General features: G+C 53.0%; 1 protein-coding gene across 2 annotated transcripts in view; it reads right to left on the bottom strand.

The window, feature by feature from the left end:
- Positions 1-19,463, bottom strand: part of COL26A1 (collagen type XXVI alpha 1 chain) — a 167,532-nt gene that overhangs the window by 99,762 nt on the left and 48,307 nt on the right. For both annotated transcript variants that reach the window (XM_047838768.1, XM_047838769.1), the window contains exon 2: positions 19,029-19,151. In XM_047838768.1, coding sequence (XP_047694724.1) covers positions 19,029-19,151 — 123 coding nt within the window. The remainder of the gene's footprint in view (positions 1-19,028; positions 19,152-19,463) is intronic.

Raw genomic sequence — 19,463 nt, 5'->3', positions numbered from 1 at the left:
CGTGTTGAGTGCCTCTGTGAGGTAAGGGGGCAACTATACCTTCTGCAGCTGTTTGAAGACTGTTCCCAAGGGGCAGAGACACCTCCCGCCCCGCTCCCATCCCTCACCCCAGGGAGCAATCCCTTTCAAATCAGATCAGCCCCCAGGCCGCCCCCACAATCAGACAAACAGCAATAATCCCAGCGTTTACAGACTTCGCTGAACCTCTTGAGGTCGGTCTCACTCGGGGACCCCTGTGCTCCTGGAGAGAACCCGGCTAGCCTAGGGCTCCCCAGAAGAGGCTGCACCCCCGCACGGGGCTCACCCCACCATCCAGGTGGTGGTGGCAGGCCTGTTCCTTGGAGGCGATGTGACGACCCAAGGATGAGGTCCTGGGCGGGGGCCACGTGGACCCGGGAGCGACCCCCACCACCAGGGCTTTAACGACTCCCGGATGGATGCGGGAGGAAGAGAAACCAGATTGGCCTCTGGGGCCCGATTCTCCCCCAGGTGGAGATGGCCCTCCAGCCTGTTGACTCTGTAGTGCTGCGGTGTCCACTGGAGGGGAGAACGAAGTCCACACCATGGTCCACGAGCCCTGCGTGCTCTGGCCTGGCACCCACCAGGCCCCTGACCCTTAAGTCCCTCGTTCCTGCTTTCCAGCCATACTGGCCTTCCAAATCACTTAAGGGATGCTCGCTCGTGCGTGCTCTCTCTCTCTCTTTCTCTCTGTGTTACCTAGTTAAGGCCCAGTCCCCTCCACCCCCATCTCAAAGGCCCTCTCCTCCAGGAAGCCCTCCTGAGGCCTCTGACCACATCAGCGTTCCCGCCTGTGCCCTGTGTCCCTGTGCCCTGCCTTCATAGCATTTCCCCCAGGTTACAAACTGCATTCCTGACTCATAACTGATGCCTGTGTCTCTGCCACACCACGGGCTCCAGGAGGGCAAGGCCCTTGTCTGTGCCTGGCACGTAGTAAGTGGGCAACACTTTGGACCCACCGACTGCCTGGGGGTCTGGCTCCCGTGACGTGACGGTCCTCCTGGAGCCTGCTGGCCAACAGGCATCCAAGGCCACACAGCTATGGGCACGGGCTGAGGGAGCAGAAGTCGCTCACTGGTCCACAGAAAGTGCTCTCCATACATGCCCACTTTACTGGTGCCAAAACTGGCTCAGAAAAGAAAGAGGGATGGAAGGGAGTTGTATCTGCTGAACACCGGATGCTTGGCCCACTGGTCCTGTATCACTGTCCCGTTTTGTGGATGAGGACACAGTCCCCGCCCGAGCTTGTGTGGAGCCCCCAGTCGGCCTGCGCCATCAGGATGTGGACGAGCCCGCTCCCCACGCTAGACTGTATACCCTCCAGGGCCCGTCTTTTCATTGGCTGCCCCCCCCCACCTCCCACCCAATGCATCCAAGAGGTCAGATGGCCCAGCCGAGATCCAGATACAGGGAGGGAGACGCTGCAGATGTGCACAGGGTGGCCCCCGCAAGGACAGCCCAGGCCGCCTTGGCCCGAGGGGATCAAACATGCGGTCAGGCAAGATAAACATGGGGCTTTCTGGCTGCTTTGTTTCTAGTTCACTCCAATGCATCTCTGCCCCTCTGGGAGCTTTGAGTGAGCCCCCGCCTCTCTGAGCCCTCTGTGAAGTCTGGGCTGGGATGCCACAGATTCAAAGGTCCCTTCTTACCTTGAAATTCTCCAAACGCAATTTAGAGTCTCCATGGGGTGTCTCCCACCTCACCAGTTCTGGGTTGTTGTTTTTTCCAAGATGACCCAAATTTAGGGACTTCTGACCTCTTCGGATTTGCTCCGTCTGATGGGCGGATCCTGGGGCTTCCCTCACCAGCAAACTCCAGAATACACACTCCCCTGGGGGTCATTACTCAGATATCCACGAGGACTTTGACTCTCCCCCTCTGTGCTCCTCCCATGACAGAGCCCTGAGAGCTCAACCTCCACCAGGTAGGTCCTACCTGCCCACCGCTTGCCCCCCACCCACCCCAGTCCAGCCTCCATCACCACCCTCCCAGCAGGCGGCCATGACCCCTAATGGGAGCCCAGCTCCCACACCCACCCCCCCTCCTCCAGCCTCCGTACAAGCTCCAGTTTTCAAAGCACAAACTTCCTCCATAAACCTGCCCGGCTTCTCTTTAATCTTAGGACACAACCCAAATCCTTCGGATGACCACGTGGACTTCCCAGATCTGGCCGCTATCCACCTTGGCTGCCTCCCCGCTCACCGATCTCTGACCCCTCTGGGGACCCCCAGCAGCATCGGCCTTTGAGCTGATGAACCCCCAGAGCTCCTCGCCGTGTCAGAGCTTGTCACCTACTGTTCCCTCTGCCCGAGACACCCACGAAGTCCAGCACGGCCCCCCAGGCTGGGAAAACGTGACGCCTCCTCTGGGAGGGCCTCCTTGACCAGCCTGCTCTCAGTCACAACCACCCCACCGCAGGCTGGGTCCCCTCGGTTTATACTGTCATAGAACTCTGACTTGTCTTCCAAACACTTACCACCACCCGTGCATTCATCTGATGCCTGTCCCCTCTACTAAAGCCGCTGGCTGTGCCCCAGGCCTAGCTCAGGGTAGGGCACGTCCTGTGCGCTCAATAAAAATGGGTAGAATGAAAGAAACAACGGACGGCGTACCAGATGGCAACTGCAATGCCAGCCACGACACCACAGCTCCGCAGAGCTGCTCAGGGTGTCGGGTGGGGGGCATCGCTGGAAACTGACGGCCGGCAGGGATGGGGCGGGCAGGGCAGGGCCACTTCCACCGGGAGGGGCCCGAAAAGTCTCCCTACATTGTAGAACGCTTGAGGAAGTTCCGCTGAGCTGAGAAGGCGAGGAGGCAGCCAGCACCAGGAGAGACAGGAGGTGGTTTGGGATGAGATCTGGTGCATTTGGGGAGCAGGCAGGGCGGCTGTGAAAGCCCCCAAAGCCGGCAAGGAGTCTGGCCTGGGCACGTGGAGACCGCAGTGGCTGATGTTGGCTAGGCCTTCCAGAGCATCTGCTGACCAGCAAAATATGCTCAAGCCCGCCATATACACATATTAACTGGGGCACCCAGGCAACTCGGTCGGTTAAGTGTCCGACTTCGGCTCAGGTCATGATCTCACAGTTTGTGGGTTCGAGCCCCGCATCGGGCCCTGTGCTGACAGCTCAGAGCCTGGAGCCTGCTTGAGTCTCTCTGTCTGTCTCTCTCTCTCTCTCTGTCCCTCCCCTGCTCACTCTCTCTCTCTCTCTCTCCCTCTCTCAAAAATAAACATTAAAAAAAAATTTAATATATCCATCCATGTTAATTCATACATGTCTGTACATGTGTATTACATGCTGTCTTGGCATATATTAAAAATCAGTAGAGCTGAATTTCACTCTTATTTTATAGATTAAAAAATAATCAGAAGACTTGATGTGGTTTACCTCGCCCTCAACAGACAGCCTTGTGCACTGGCTAGGAGACCACCCCTCCCAGCTATGGGGAGGCCACCCAGGGACCGTGGCACCGAGGAGTGTGGTGGTCAGATCTGCCTAGAGACACCCCACCTGTGGCCGCATGTTCTTATGTGGGCAGCCAGGCAGGAAGCTGCCCCCACTGTGAGCAGATGGAGAAGGGTCCCCCAAGAGCCTCTCAGCAAGTACAGAGGGCTGAAGTCACGAGCTCCTCAATGACTACCCTCCGCAAAGGGGGCAGATGTATCCCGTGTTTCCCCAAAGGTGGCCCTGGGTGCACAAGGTCATGTGAAAGGGCATTTGAAGAAAAGGATCCCAGGAGGGGTGAGGTGCCCGTCACTGGAGGTGTGTAAGTGGAGGCCATGGCTCTTTGGCCTCCAAAGGTGGGTGGGGTCCCCAAAGCATCAGGAGGTCCCTCAGTGTGTGCCAGCACAGGGCTATCATCTGGGCATCGCCAGCCCCGAGACCTCACGTGGGGGCACCGCTGCCCCCCCCCCAACTGGGCACTTTGGCTGCAGGCTCCTGGCCCCACTTCCTTACCAGGGACCACCACGGGGAGGACCAGACTGGGAGGTACCGAGACAGGCTGGAGACTCAACAGGAAATGGGAGTGGGGGTTTCAGAAAGGGAGGCAGGAGATTATTAATCTCTTGATTAATAGCAGCGGGGCCGGTGGGAGGGAAGGGGCTGTCCCACCGCAGTTCCGAGGCGGGAGGAGGGGGTTTCCAGCCTCTGGCCTCCTCCACATCCAAGCTAGTCATTCTTAAGTGCCAGACGCAAGGGACAGCGGGCCCAGCGGGCAGTGTCTTCCGCCCAGGCCTCCCCTCCCACGACAGCCCAGGCCCATGGTCCCCTGGGGAGTCATGGCGGGGGAGGGGGACGCAGCCCAGACGAGCCCCACGCTGCGGGGGTCGGCCTCCCCGAGCTTCTCCATCCACACAGGCTGGCTGAGGAGGAGAGGCGGGGAAGAAAGGCCGTGTTTTAAGAGAGTACTAAGTCCGGGACTTCACAAGGCCTAGCAGGCAGCAGGCAACCCAGCCAGAGGGGGGAGGCCGGCTGGCAGGGGGCCGTCTGTCTGGTGGAGGGGAACGAAGGAGGCCGATGAAGCCCCAGAGAGTTCCGGCAAACCCCTCTGCTCAGCACATCTGGAAAAGGTTGGCTCTAAGGCCATCAAAGAGCTCCGAGGGGCCAGGGAGAAGCCAGGCCACGGAAAACTGAACCCCCAGCCCCCTACCCGGAGTCCCTGGGGCTAGGTGTTCCAAATCTGTCCGGCAGACCCCCCCGCCCCCCCCCCCCCCCCCCCCGGGGCCTGACCTGCCCCCTCCAGCAGCTGCCCCAGGGGCTCACAGCCAGGGGTCTGGTTTCCACCCCAAAGCAAGACAGGGGTTATATCCTCATTTCCCAGGAAAAGAAGCTGAGGCACAGAGGAGCGGCCTGGCTTGTCCCCTCTGCCTTCCTCTCACAGGGAAGTCTCGGCACTCAACCCCTCGCTGTGGAGCTAGCTAGAGAAGGCGCACCCCCCCCCCAGGTTATTTCCTCCCCCCTCCCCCCTCCCCCGCACGAGTCCCTAGTGAAATCTCCCCATCCCCGAGATCTCTGCTCCGATGTCATTCCCCCAGGGAAACCCCAGGACCAGGTCTCATATCAGGGACACCACTGCTGTGAGTCTTTGATGGTCCCTCATCGAGGGGTGCTCCCCCGACATACACACACGCAACTTCTGTGAGAGAGGGGCCATGGTTTTTTGCACCCTAGTGCCTGCTCTCAGGGTCTCCATCAGTTCCACACAAACAACTGAACGATGAAACACAAGATCTTAGAACCCTGAAGCAGGGGGTTCCTCCAAGTGAGACCAGGCCTGGCGGCCTGGCGGAGGAATCCCCCTGGCGCTCTCTGCACACCAGCTGCCGACTCACTGGGCGCCTGGCATGGTCCTCTGGGCCTCGTGTTTGTCTGTGAACATTACAGACAGGTACCTCCATCACGCACGTGCACGTGCACACACACACACACACACACACACACGCCACAGAGATCCAACGTACGAAAAATCACAGAATGGGAAAATCCCCACGGGACACAGCTGTATTAAATTTTGTTTTCCTCCAACAAGAAGGTGGATGCGTTCCTTTAATGGACACTGCGGAGCGTCTCAGTGTGCAGGACCTCGCGGTGAGCCCTGGGGATACCGGGGCGGAACATCGTGGGCCTGTCGTCGAGGCCCTCGTGAGTTGGTAGAGTTGCCCCCAGTTCAGACCATCTCAGCGTCACATGGGTGAACCCACAGGGGTGACGGCCTCTCCTGCTGTGCCGCTCTGACAAGGCCCCCCTTCCCCTCCTGCTGCAGGCTCGCTGGCTCTGGGCTTCTCGGCGGCCCTCTGCCCTCCTGTGCGGCCACTCTTCCCTCTCTGTGGGACCGTTCCTGGCAGCTCACAGTTTACAACTATGCTCCTGTACCTCCCATCTTAGAAGGAAACAGAGTGCCTGGGTGGCTCAGTTGGTTAGGCCTCCGACTCAATTTAGGCTCAGGTCATGATCTCACAGTCCGTAAGTTCAAGCCCCACGTCGGGCTCCACGCTGATAGCATGGAACCTGCTTGGGATTCTCTCTTATGCCCCTATCTCTCTGCCCCTCCCCTGCTCTCTCTTTCAAAATAAATAAATAAACTTAAAAAAAAAAAAAAAGAAAGAAAGAAAAACAAAAGAAACAAGCAAAATCCCTCCCTTGATCCCCTGCTGCCCCCAGCTTCCCAGCCCCATCTATGCTCCCTTCCGGCAAGTTCTTGAAACTTCTCGCCTTTCATTTTGCTCCTCTGCCGGAGCCATCATGGCCTCCGTCCCCCACCAGTCCTCAAAACTGCACTTGCCGGGGTCCCAGCCACCCCACACTGCCAATTCTAATGTGTTCTCAGGCCTCATCCTAACAGGTTTCCCAGAGCATTTGGGAGACTTGGGCTCTCCCCCTCTTCTCCTCCCTCCTGAAACTCACCTCCTGGGGCCCCTGGTTTCTCTGATCCTCCCTCTGCCCTGGCTGCTCCCTCTCACCTCGTTAGCCAGCCCGTCTTCCTTAGCCTTGCCTCTGAGGTTGGGGTGCCCGGAATGTTCGGGAAGCAGCACCCGTTCTCCATCTGGTCATCCCCAAGTCCACCTCCAATCCTGCAGCTTCAAACACGGTCTACATGCTCTCGATCCTCAATCACGCCACATCTCCTAGGTTCCAACATGCACCCATTGTTACAGTTCAACATGGCGGATACAGTTGATGGTGTGCTATCACTTAATGGGTTTAAGTCTCAGGGATGGTAAGATAACACAGTTCTTCCTACCAATGGCGTCTTAGAATCCATGAAATGCACTATGGCCCGAATCCCAGAATCTTCCTGGTGCCCTGGGCTTTTCACTCAACCTCTTACTTGCCCTCCGCCCTCCATGGATGCCCCATGGGCATCTCAAGCTTCAGTTGGCCAAAACAGAGCTGCCGGCTTCCACCTCTTAGGGCTGACACCCCTGAGTGTCCTCAGCTTAATGAATGGCATGCACAGCCAACCAGCCGCTCACACCAAACATTTAGGGTTGTTCCCGATTGCTCCCTGCCCTTCCGTGATCAGATTCTTGTTATCTCTGCTTCAAGACACCTCCTGAATCCAGCCACTTCTCTCCACTTCCCCAGCTATTGTCCTAGCGTGAGCCCCCATCACCTAGCAGTTGCCTGTGCCCATTCTCCCCACGACAGCCAGCGATCTTCTCCAAACCTAAACCAGTCCATCTCAGGAACCTCCAGAAAGTTGAGAAAAATCATTCAAAGCAAGCAGAAAAAAGGACGTCGTAGAGATAAGAGCAGAAAGCAATGGAATTGAAAACAGAAAAACAACAGAGAAAAATCAGTGAGACCCAAAGCTGGTTCTCCGGAAAGACCGATGAGATGGCCAAACTCTAGCAAGACTGACAAAGGAAAAACAAGAGAAGACACAAATTATCAATCTCACGAATGAAACAGGTAATATCACTACACATGTAAATGTTAACAGTTTAGAGGAAACGGACCAAGCCATTGAAAAACGCAAATTACCCCGATTCAAGATGAAATAGGTCATTTAAACAGCGCCATAACTATTAAGGAAATTGCATTTGTAGCTTAAAAACTCCTTCAAGGGGCGCCTGGGTGGCGCAGTCGGTTAAGCGTCCGACTTCAGCCAGGTCACGATCTCGCGGTCCGGGAGTTCGAGCCCCGCGTCAGGCTCTGGGCGGATGGCTCAGAGCCTGGAGCCTGTTTCCAATTCTGTGTCTCCCTCTCTCTCTGCCCCTCCCCCATTCATGCTCTGTCTCTCTCTGTCCCAAAAATAAATAAACGTTAAAAAAAAATTTTTTTAAATAAAATAAAAAAATATATATATAAAAAAAAAAAAAAAACTCCTTCAAAAGAAATCACCAGACCCAGATGTTTTCATCACAGAATTTTACCAAACGTTTAAGAATTAATACCAATTCTACACATCCTCTTCCAGAAAATGCAAGAGGAAGGAGCACATCCTAACTCATTTTATGAGACGTTGATACCGAAGTCAGACAAAGACAGTAGAAAACAAGAAAACCACAGACCAATGTCCATCATGGATACAGACATAAACACCCTCAAACAAAATATTAGCAAGTAGAATTCAGCTATATATTTTTTAAAATTATACACCATGGCCAAGTGGGGTTTATTCCAAGGATGCCATGTAGGTTTAATATCCCAAAATGAGTCAACGTAATCACCATATTAAAAATCACATAGGGGCGCCTGGGTGGCTTGGTCTGTTAAAGCATCCGACTTCGGCTCAGGTCATGATCTCACAGTTCATGAGTTCAAGCCCCATGTTGGGCTCTCTGCTCTCAGTACAGAGCCTGCTTCAGGTCCTCTGTCTCCCTCTCTCTCTGCCCCTTCCCAGCTCATGCACGCTCTCCCTCTCTGCCAAAAATAAATACAAATTAATTTTATTTTATTTTTTTTTCAACGTTTATTTATTTTTGGGACAGAGAGAGACAGAGCATGAACGGGGGAGGGGCAGAGAGAGAGGGAGACACAGAATCGGAAACAGGCTCCAGGCTCTGAGCCATCAGCCCAGAGCCTGACGCGGGGCTCGAACTCCCGGACCTCGAGATCGTGACCTGGCTGAAGTCGGACGCTTAACCGACTGCGCCACCCAGGCGCCCCTAAAAATTAATTTTAAAAAAAATCACGTAATCATGTCAATCAGTGCAAAAAAATATATTGACAAAAATCAGTGCCCAGGATGAAAACCCTCAGAAAAAAAATGGTAATACAGGGAATTTCCTCAGCTTGATAGAGAACATCCACGAAATCCTTGCAGTTAACATTATACTTACTGGTCAAAGGCTTTCCCCCCGTGGCTGGGAACAAAGCATTCTCTCTGCTCTCTCCACTCTTACCCAGTGAGTGCCGGCAGTTCTGGCCAGAGAAAAGGCAAAGAGAGAAAATGACAGACACACAGATCTGAAATGAGGAAACAAGGCAGTCGCTACTTACAGATGACATGATTGTCTGAAGAAAAAAAGTGTCACGGAATCTACAGAAAAATGCCCAAAGCTAACATACGAACTGAACAAAGTCAGAGGATACAATATAAACACACACAAAGGGGCGCCTGGGTGGCGCAGTCGGTTAAGCGTCCGACTTCAGCCAGGTCACGATCTCGCGGTCCGGGAGTTCGAGCCCCGCGTCAGGCTCTGGGCTGACGGCTCGGAGCCTGGAGCCTGTTTCCGATTCTGTGTCTCCCTCTCTCTCTGCCCCTCCCCCGTTCATGCTCTGTCTCTCTCTGTCCCAAAAATAAATAAACGTTGAAAAAAAAATTAAAAAAAAATAAAAATAAAAATAAACACACACAAAAATCTATTGCATTGATATATACTGGCAACGAACACAAGGATATTGAAACTGAAAAGTCAAGTTTACCAGTTCTACCAAAAGGCATGACTTACAATCACTCCAAAAAAAAATTTTTTTTTTAAAAAGAAAGAACAGAGCACGTAGGCCAAAAACTGTAAGAAGGCAATGAAAGATGAAATAAGTTAAAAAAAAAAATCCAAATAAATGGAGAGACATACGATATTCCTGGACTGGAAGACTGAACATAGTAAGGTAATAATTCTCTCCAAGTGGATGTAAAGGTTTCATGTAATTCCTGCAAAAATCGCATCAAGATTTTTGGTAGCTGTAGACCGGATTATCATAAAATTTATATGAAAAGACAAAGGAACTAAGGTTGCTAAGCCAATTGTGAAGAGGAAGAAGGAAGTGGGAACAAAATCAGCCTCTCCAATTTCAAGACTCATTACATAGCAACAGCAAGACCAACAGGTAATGAGACGGACCCGTAGATGCGTATTATCAACGGAACAGAACAGAGAACTTAGACCAACACAAATATACCCAAATGATACTTTTACATTTTATTTTATTATTTACTTTGAGAGACAGAGTGCCAGCAGGGGAGGGGCAGAGAGAGAGGGGGAGACAGAGAGTCCCAAGGGGGCTCCGTGCTGTCAGTGCAGAGCTCAATAAACGGTGAGATCACGACGTGAGCCGAAATCAGGAGTCGAACACTTAACCGGTTGAGCCACCCGGGTGCCCCCGAAATGATTTTTAGCAAATATGCAAAAGCAGTCCAAGAAAGGAAGGCGGCCATCTCAGCAATGGTACTGGAGCGATCAGATATCCACGGACAAAAAAAAAAAAAAAAAAATTAGCCTTGCCCTAAACATCACCCCTTGTGCAAAAATTAACTCAAAATGGATCGTGGACTTAAATGTCAAACACAAAACTGAAAACCTTTTAGAGGAAAACATAGGAGAAGATCTCCAAGATCGAAGGCAAGGAAAAGAGTTCATAGAAAACCACAATGAAAGAGACTACACAGGGGCGCCTGGGTGGCGCAGTCGGTTAAGCATCCGACTTCAGCCAGGTCACGATCTCGCGGTCCGTGAGTTCGAGCCCCGAGTCAGGCTCTGGGCTGATGGCTCAGAGCCTGGAGCCTGTTTCCGATTCTGTGTCTCCCTCTCTCTCTGCCCCTCGCCCGTTCATGCTCTGTCTCTCTCTGTCCCAAAAAAAAAATAAAACGTTGAAAAAAAAAAAAAAGAGAGACTACACAGAATGGCTAAAATGGAATAGAGTGATAACACCAACTGCCGGCAGGGAAACAGAGAATCTGGGTCAGTGAGACCTCGCTGGTGGAAATGTAAAATGGCACAGCCACTCTGAAACCGGTTTGGCAGGTTCTTAGAAAAACTAAACACACAACCACCAAAAGACCCAACAATTGCACTCGTGGGCACTTGCCCAGAGAAATGAAAATTTGTGTTCACACAAATATCTGAAGGAACCGGAATGTTTACGCAGTTTTATTCCGAATAGCCCCAAACTGGAAACAACCCAGATGTCTCTCAACAGATAAATGGCTAAACCACCTGGTACACGCACGCCGTGGAATACTATTCGGCAATGAAAAAGGAACGAACTGCTTGTACACTCAACAGCCCAGATCACTCTCCGGAAAATTACGATGAGAGAAAAAACCCACTGCCCAAAGTTTACCTACTTTTCGTTCCGTTCTTGAAATGGCAAAGGTTTTTTTAATTTTTTTAAATGTTTATTTATTTTTGAGAGAGAGAGAGAGACAGAGCATGGGTGGGGGGAGGGGCAGAGAGAGGGGGAGACACAGGATCCGAAGCAGGCTCCGGGCTCTGAGCTGTCAGCACAAAGCCTGAAGCGCGGCTCGAACCCACGAACCGTGAGATCGTGACTCGAGTCGAAGTCAGATGCTTAACCGACTGAGCCACCCAGGCGCCCTGAAATGGCAAAGTTTTAAAGGTAGAGAACAGATTGGTGGTTACCAGGGATTTGGGAGGCATTGGGGAGCAGGAGGAGAGTGGGTGTGGCTTCAGAAGGGCAATATGCAGGGTCCTGCGGCGCAGAGAATATTCTGTGTCTTGACTGCATTAATGTCAGTATCTCAATGCGCTGGTTGTGACACATTCTCTCATTCTGCAAGATGTCATCATTGAGAGGAATAGAATGAACAGTACACGGGATCCAAAAAAGAGACGAAACATACGGAATCTCTCTGTATTATTTCTTACAACTTCACGGGAATTGACGTTGCTCTCAAAATAAAAAGCTGATCAGAAAGAAACCTCAATCAGATCATTTCTCATCTCTACTTAAAACTCTCCATGGCTTCCCGATACATTGACTCAAAGCCCAACTTAAGCCCACAGAGATCAGCCTCTGCCTACACCCTCCTCCTCAGCTGCTCTGCTCCTGGACACGGACCTCCTCTCTGTTCCTTCATCTGGGACCTCCCTTTCTCAGGGCCTTTGCACCGACCACCCTGCCCGATCATCACACGGAAGCTGTTTCTCCTCACTCTTTGCTCAGCATCAACATCATCCCCCCAGGGTGTCTCCCCTACCTGCTCTGAAGTAGCCCCAGTCCGTGCCCGGCCACATCACCCTATCTGAAGGTGACGCACTCATTACGAGGCAATATTTTTTCTCGTTTTCATATTTAGCTGAATATAAAGTCCATGGGGAAAACGACTTGGTCTTACTCTCCATCACGTTCCCCTCTGGCACACAGTAGGGCCCTCCATGAATATTTGCAGGAAGGGCTGAGCGGGGGGAAAAAAAAATGCAAGCAAAGAGGTCTGCGTGGGGCTCCTGGGGGAGAGGGTAGGGGCCGGGGAGGCACTGGGGGCACATGCCCGTCCCCAAGTGCATTCTGAACACTACCACACCCTCCCTTCCCCCACCTGCATACTTTTGTCATAAAAATGTCATCAGGATGTAATGACATAACGTGCTGACTTCCAAGCCTTCTGCCAAGAGAGGCCCCACCAAGGATTACAGCCATGCCGATCCCTAAATCCAACTATGCAGAAATGCAGAAACCCCTTCTTCCCGCCACGGCCCCGCACAGACCCGGCAGCGAGCAGCCGCGGGCAGCAGGGGGGGCGCCAGTGCAGGTGCCCCCCGCCCTCGGGCAGGAAACGTGCTCCTGCGCTCTCTTGCCAGCCACTCGTCATTCACCTGACATTTGTACCTCCTTTCAGAGTCCTACCAAGGTCCTGGGGTTTGTCACGGCCAACACTGGCCTAGACACGCCTCAGCACTGAATCCCCAAAGCCCTCCCACGAGGCAGGTCCTATCGTCATTTTTACAAAGGAACCAAGTGAAACCCCAGCCCCCACCCCTTCTCTTCCTACCCCCGGCTCCACCGCCCGCTCTGTGTGCAGACCCAGCCCACGTCATCCAGCTCCAGCCAGGCCAGCCCCTCCTGTAAACAGCCACCCTCGCCAGCCCCGTGGGCTTCGGGGTGTACCCACCACGCACAGTCCCCCAGATTCGGGGAAGAGGCCAGAGCCGAGCCGGAAGCCCTCAGGGCTATTTACCCAGGTGGCCAGAGAATGGTCCAGAAGAGGGGCTTAGGCTCCCCCTGGCCCCACGGACTGCTTGCCCGCAAGGAGGAACATGGCTGGAACAGCTGGAGGAGGGGCCAGGACACGGGTTCTTCTTGCCTGGGTGGGAAGTCCATTTGCCCCAGGAGCCCTGCTCTGTGGCCCAGGGGGTGGGGGCAGGCAGGGTCCCCGTCATGCCTGGTGCCGCCGCACCGCCCACAGCTCCGGAGGTGGCAGAGGCAAGAAATACGGAAACCTAGAAACTTCCACGTAAACGCTGAGGTTGAAACGTGTCAAGGCACACTGGGCAGCCAGGACTATAAGCAACACGACACGACACAAGGCAGCTCTGGGGGGGCTCGGCCGGGGTTGGCCATCCTAACCTCAGGGGGGAAAAACGCAGCTTCAGAGCGTGATGAGGTTGGCCGTCCACTAAGGGCTGCTCCCGGGGCGATACGCCTGGGATCTGCTTCCGAGCTCAGCCATGGCCCAGCCCCGGCTTGCATGCCCACGGCACTTCTCACAAGCCCGCCTCACATCATCCTCCGACAGCCCCCTGGGGAAGCCTTCTACCGCCCCTACTTTAGAGTCAGGGACGCCCAGGCTCAGAGGACAAATCCTGACCGGTGAGACCTCAGGGGAACCTCCGGGGGGCCCTGGAAAAGACAGTGCCCTCTGATAGGAGGCAACCGTGCACCACATCCCTGGGCTCCTTTATTTGGGAGACTGTTGTTGATGCCCGGAGCTGCGGCCGCCCTTCTGTGACCGTGCAGAGCGACACGGCAGACACACAGGAGCTGGCAGAGAGTGAAGTCCACGGGGCCCAAGATCTCGAGAATACTATTGGCTTAATAACTGCACTGGGACAGAGCTACACAATCCTGGGCTGTTTCATACCTGGATAAATCCCCTCACAGAAAACCCCAGCTCAGGGAAGCCCAGGGTTGGGGGTCCCCACCCCGTCTCTGGCTCCACTCTCAGGGCAACTTGCTCCCGCACAGCAGAGATGACAGATGCGACTGTGTGCCTGTTTCTGCTGTGGTTTGACGAATGCCCCCACCACCACCACCACCACCGCTACTCGGTCATGGGCTCCCCAAGTCAGGGCCTGGTCTGGGTTCTCACATCACGCTCTCCTGAGGCCTCCCCAAGGCCTGTACGCAGGAGGAGGTCAACAAGTACTTATTTGGTAGAGGAAAGGGGCTGGGTCATAAAATCTCAGGAGCATCCTCCTGGGGCCTGTAAACCCAATTCAATCCTTGTGACTATTCTTTTTTTTTTTTTAATTTGTTGTTGTTTGCTTATTTTTGGGAGAGAGAGAAACAGAGCAAATGAGTGGGGGAGGAGCAGAGAGAGAGAGGGAGACACAGAATCCAAAGCAGGCTCCAGGCTCCGTCCGAGCTCCCAACACGGGGCTCGAACCCACAAACTGTGAGACCACGACCCGAGCCCAAGTCAGACGCTTAACCGACTGAGCCACCCAGGTGTCCCTTTGTGACTATCCTTTGGACCTTGGGCAAGTCACTCTGCTCTCTGAGCTTCAATCTCCCAGTGGCGAGTTTGTGGATCAGTTTATAAGACAAGGACTTGCCTTCGCAACAAACTGTCTTATTCACAGTTCTCACCATCACGCACACCCTGTGCAGGAATTCAAAGTGTTCTGACACCTTTGATCTTGAGCACAGAACAGACGCTGTGTTGTTGCACACGGTGACCAGCGTTAAGATAAAGCGGGATAAGGGGCTGGAAAGTGACAGGTGCCAGGGAGGAAAGCCACTGAATCAGGTCAGGAGATTCAGCTGTTCCAGGGCTGAAACCGGGCTGGGCGGAAAAATGAGCAGATGTGAAGGCCCTGAGGAAGGACAGGGTGGTCCATGTGGACAGAGCCCAAGGAACAGGGCAGCCCATGGAGGGCTCTGGGGTCAGGAGGGGAACAGGGTCCATGTCACGTGAGACGCTGATCAGCTGTGGAGAGGGGTACAGACTTTACCATAACAGAGACGGAAGCTTCTGGAAGGTTTGGGGCAGGGCAGTACCTTGATCTGACAGAGGCACTGGAGAGACCAGCGAGCAGCTACTATAAATACAACGCCTCTTATATATGAAGCCAGCAAACCCTGGACCGGGATGGGAGCGCACACGGTGCCCCAGGTGGCCAGGGAGCTGGTGACAGCGCCACACCCGGCCGTCCTTCCTCTCCCTGCCCAGCCGGCAGCCCAAGGCCAAAGACTGAGGGGATGCACCCCAATCCTAACTCAGATAGGAGTTACTGGAGAGAGAGGAACACCTCATTCCTGAGCAAGTAATAGTAATTTCAGTGGCAGTGATAATTGAGAGCAGAAATACGGAATTCCTCTAAAGAAAGAGAATTAAGTCTTACTCAACAAAGGGAAGGTGCAGGACAAATGTGTGTCTGATGTGACCGAACATTCTGTTCTCAGCTCCTAACGCCAAGGAGAGAGAGAGAACTCTCCGAAGGCCTGTTAAACACCCACACTGAGGACCAGACCCTGATGCTTCTGAAAAGTGTCCAGATAATTGCTGGAGTCCTAAAGCAAAGGGCAGTTGTGAAAATTAGTGATCATTTGGGAAATTTGTCCAGTTGAGGTCAGAGATTCAGTAGTTAGCTTATGTGGCTTTTCTTAAAGATGCCTTATTGTATTTTTTACAAAGTATAAAAGCCTCAACTTATCATTTTGACATGAAGAAAGCCGTCCTTCCAAGGGTTTTGAGTTAAGGAATCCTGATGGCTCACTTTTTAAATTCTTTTTAATGTTTATTTATTTTTAGGAGACAGAGACAGAGCACAAGCAGGGGAGGGGCAGAGAGAGAGGGAGACACAGAATTTGAAACAGGCTCCAGGCTCTGAGCTGTCGGCACAGAGCCCGATGTGGGGCTCAAACCCATGAACCATGAGATCATGACCTGGGCCCGAGTTGGATGCTTAACCGACTGAACCACCCAAGTGTCCCAAATTCCATCTCTTGGAGAGAGCTGTTCCCAAGCTTGGCTCCCCTCTACAAAAAGCAAGATGCAGGTGTTCGAACTGAGGCAGGTGTAGCCTTGCTTCTCAGGGGCCGGCCTCCCTATTGGAAGAGCGGGGCACCCATTCCTCACACTGAGCTGAGAGCCGAAGTCCACCCTGTTGGGGTCACTTACAGACCAGACTCCAAAGACCCTTCTCTCAGAAGATGCTCCTAAGATCCAGAGGTGGTGACCTGGTCATCTGAGGCTTCCTGCTGATGACAAAGGCAGGGAAGACCCAGGAATTCAGCTCCTGGGGGCCCAGGGGAGTTAAGGAAAGGGCGGGGGGGCCTCTGTGCCTTCTGCTGAAAAGGTAGGGGGGGTCAGCATCTGTTTCTTCATTTACGGATCCACTGGCCATCCCTCCAGCACAGCAGTTAAAAGCAGACCTTTCTCTTAAAATTTAAAATGGACACATCTGGGTGCCTGGGTGGCTCAGTTGGTTGAGCGTCTGACTCTTGATTTCAACTCAGATCATGATCCCAGGATCATGGGATCGAGCCCCACGTCCAGCTCCACGCTGAGTGTGGAGCCTGCTTAAGATTCTCCCCCTCCCTCCTCCCTTCTGCCCCCCCAAAATAAAAAATAAAAATAAAATAAAATGGATGTCTCCACTTAGTTAGCCATTCCCTTTATAGAAGGAATAATTGCAAACGTACTCGTGTATAATGTGGACCCCAAGCTAAGAACCTCTACTGTTAAAACACTATGAAAAAATTTTTAAATTATGAAAATAGGGGCGCCTGGGTGGCTCAGTCAGTTAAGCATCCGACTTCAGCTCAGGTCATGATCTCACGGTTTGTTGAGTTCAAGCCCTGCGTCAGGCTCTGTGCTGACAGCTCAGAGCCTGGAGTCTGCTTCGGATTCTGTGTCTCCCCCTCTCTCTGCCCCTCCCTTGCTCACACTCTGTCTGTCTCTCTCTCTCTCAAAAATAAACATACATTAAAAAATTTAAAAAAAAAAAACGTGTAAAAGTGTCCGACACTCGATTTTGGCTCAGGTCATAACCTCACAGTTTCGTGAACTCGAGCCCCAAGTTGGGCTCTGTGCTGACAGTGAGGAGCCTGCTTGGGATTCTCTCTCTCTCTCTCTCTCTCTCTCTGCCCCTCCCCCACTCATGCTCTTTCTCTCTCAAAATAAATAAATAAACTTAAAAAAATCTTTTAAACATGTAGAAGTGTTAAATACATATCATGATGCTGACTGAAGTACAGTCTGTAGCAGTTAAAACGAGGAAGCCAATTTAAATATCCATTCGTTGAGGACAAGGGGCATCAATGATGATGCTTCACTGCAATGAAGGGGCTTTGAACAGCCGTTAAAAAGGAGGTGGCTGTACGGGAAATGATTGCAAAATATTGTTCTGGGGGGAAGCAAGTTGCAGGACAAAAGAACACCATCTGGTCTTTGTTTAAGGAAATGCATATATGTGTATAAGAGGAGCAGAGTCCGTTATAGAGGAGGCACAGAGGAGACGTACCGTTAATACTAATAATGGGGATCAGGTAGGTGTAATTCGAGAGGAACAATGCTCAATTTCTGTAATATTTGGGATTTTTTTTTTTTTTTGGACAGTGAGTATATATCACGTTCTTCCTAATAACAATGACAGCAATAACCATGAAAGGTAGAATGAAAAATCTAGAAAAGAAACAAGCCACCCTCTCCCCGGCGAGCTCTGCAGCCTGTGTGGCCCAGGACCAGAATCGCTGCCACATTCGTGGGTCCCAGCAGAGCAGCTGCAAAGCTGATTCTGATTCTGGGCATTGGCTGCACGCTGAGCCCTGTAGGGGGCACCACTGTGCAGGCAAGGGCCCCGACCCCCGGGCTCATCCATCCTTGGTGATGAAAACACACCCAATTTATGATGACCCTGGGATGGTTAATCTGTGTCACTCTGGTTAGACCAGAATACCCAGATATTTGGTCAGACACGAATGGGGGTTGCTGTAAAAGTTTTTTTTTTTTAAGTTTATTTATTTTCAAAGGAGGGCAGAAGGGCAGAGAGAGAGAGGGAGAGAATCCCAAGCAGGGTCTGCGGTGTGTGGCAGATGTGGGGTTCGAACCCACAAACCTTAGATCATGACCCGAGCCGAAGGTGGACGCCTAACTGACTGAGTCACCCAGGCGCCCCAAAAGTGTTTTTTTTTTAATTGAAGTGTAGTTGACATAGAGCTAGTTTCAGGTGCACAACATCGCGGCTGGACAATTATATACATCACAAAATGCTATGATAAGTGTCTTCACCGTCTGTCACCATACCAAGTTATTCCCATATTACTGACTATATCGCCGATACTGTGCTTTTCACCCCGTGACTCTTAATCTCATGACTTACTTTTCCCAAACCACTCTGGCAACCACTACTTTGTCCTCTGTATGTATGAGTCTGTTTCTGGTTTTTTGTTCGTTTGGGCAGGATTTGGAATTTGAGAAGGGTGGTCCCAGGCAGAGAGGGGCAAAGGGTCTTGGAGGCAGAAACCCACGGCCGGACAGGTGTGGAGTGGAGAGTAAAGGAAGCTGGAGCCAGAAAAGGGACTGGAGGGGGAGAGGACTAGGAGGCAGATGAGGTGGGGTCTCAGAGACCTCGACTGTGGCCCCAGGAATTCAGATCTCTTCCTATGAATCTGAGAGCTGCCTGAGGGCTGTGGGTGGGGGCTGTAAGAGAGGTGGGGCCGTGAGGGGCGGGGCCGTGAGGGGCGGGGCCATGAGGGATGGGGCCTGAGGGGCGGGGCCTGAGGGGCGGGGCCATGAAGGGCGGGGCCATGAGGGGCACAGCTGAGTAGAGTGGGGGCAGTCAGGGGCGGGGCTGAGAGGGGTCTCACCGGCCCTTCTCCATCCCCCTGTCCCCTCCGCCCACTCGCTGTCTATGGTGCTCTTCTGCTCATCAAATGCCCCCTGGATTATGAAGGTCTTTCAGGGTAGGAAGCGTGTCTCTTTCATCTGGCCCGCACATACCCGCCCCCCATGGTCTGTCCACAAAAGGTGCTGCGTAAATGCATGCTCAGTTCTTGTTTCCAAGCGTCAACCCCCCTCCCCAGCAGCTTGTGCTGGGGTCCGATTCATCCAAAGGAGCAGAAAGGAAGAGCAGAGGTGGCCAGCCCCACAGCCTTTACCTCACAAGGTTGGCACAGGGCCCGGGCCACCGGCAGCTCTGGTACACGCGCTGGACCACGGTCTCGGAGCCATTCTGCACCTGGCAGGACACCGTCCGCGTCACCGTGTGATGGCACCAGTGCCTGTGGGGAAAGCAACAGTCGTGACGTTATTACTGAGGGGCTGACTGCAGGTCAAAAGGCCGTGATGGTCGAGGAGGGGCCCCTCCACGAGGCTGGGGGATAAGGGGCCCACTGAGACCCTGGGACCAGGTCCAAGGGGAAGGGAGAGTAGCCATACCCTTTGGCCACCAAGTCCTGGCATCATACCTGTCATCAAGTGCTCAGAATCAACCCCTGCCCACAGAGAAATCCCACTCTGGTGAGGAAGAATAAGAAGGAAGTGATTAAGAGGCGCCTGGGCGGCTCGGTCGTTAAGCATCCGACTTGGGCTCA

Source organism: Prionailurus viverrinus, chromosome E3 (assembly GCF_022837055.1).
Source record: "Prionailurus viverrinus isolate Anna chromosome E3, UM_Priviv_1.0, whole genome shotgun sequence".
NCBI classification, from domain to species: domain Eukaryota; kingdom Metazoa; phylum Chordata; class Mammalia; order Carnivora; family Felidae; genus Prionailurus; species Prionailurus viverrinus.
The sequence above is the reverse complement of the archived record's forward strand: the minus strand, read 5'-3'. Positions and strand labels throughout refer to the sequence as shown.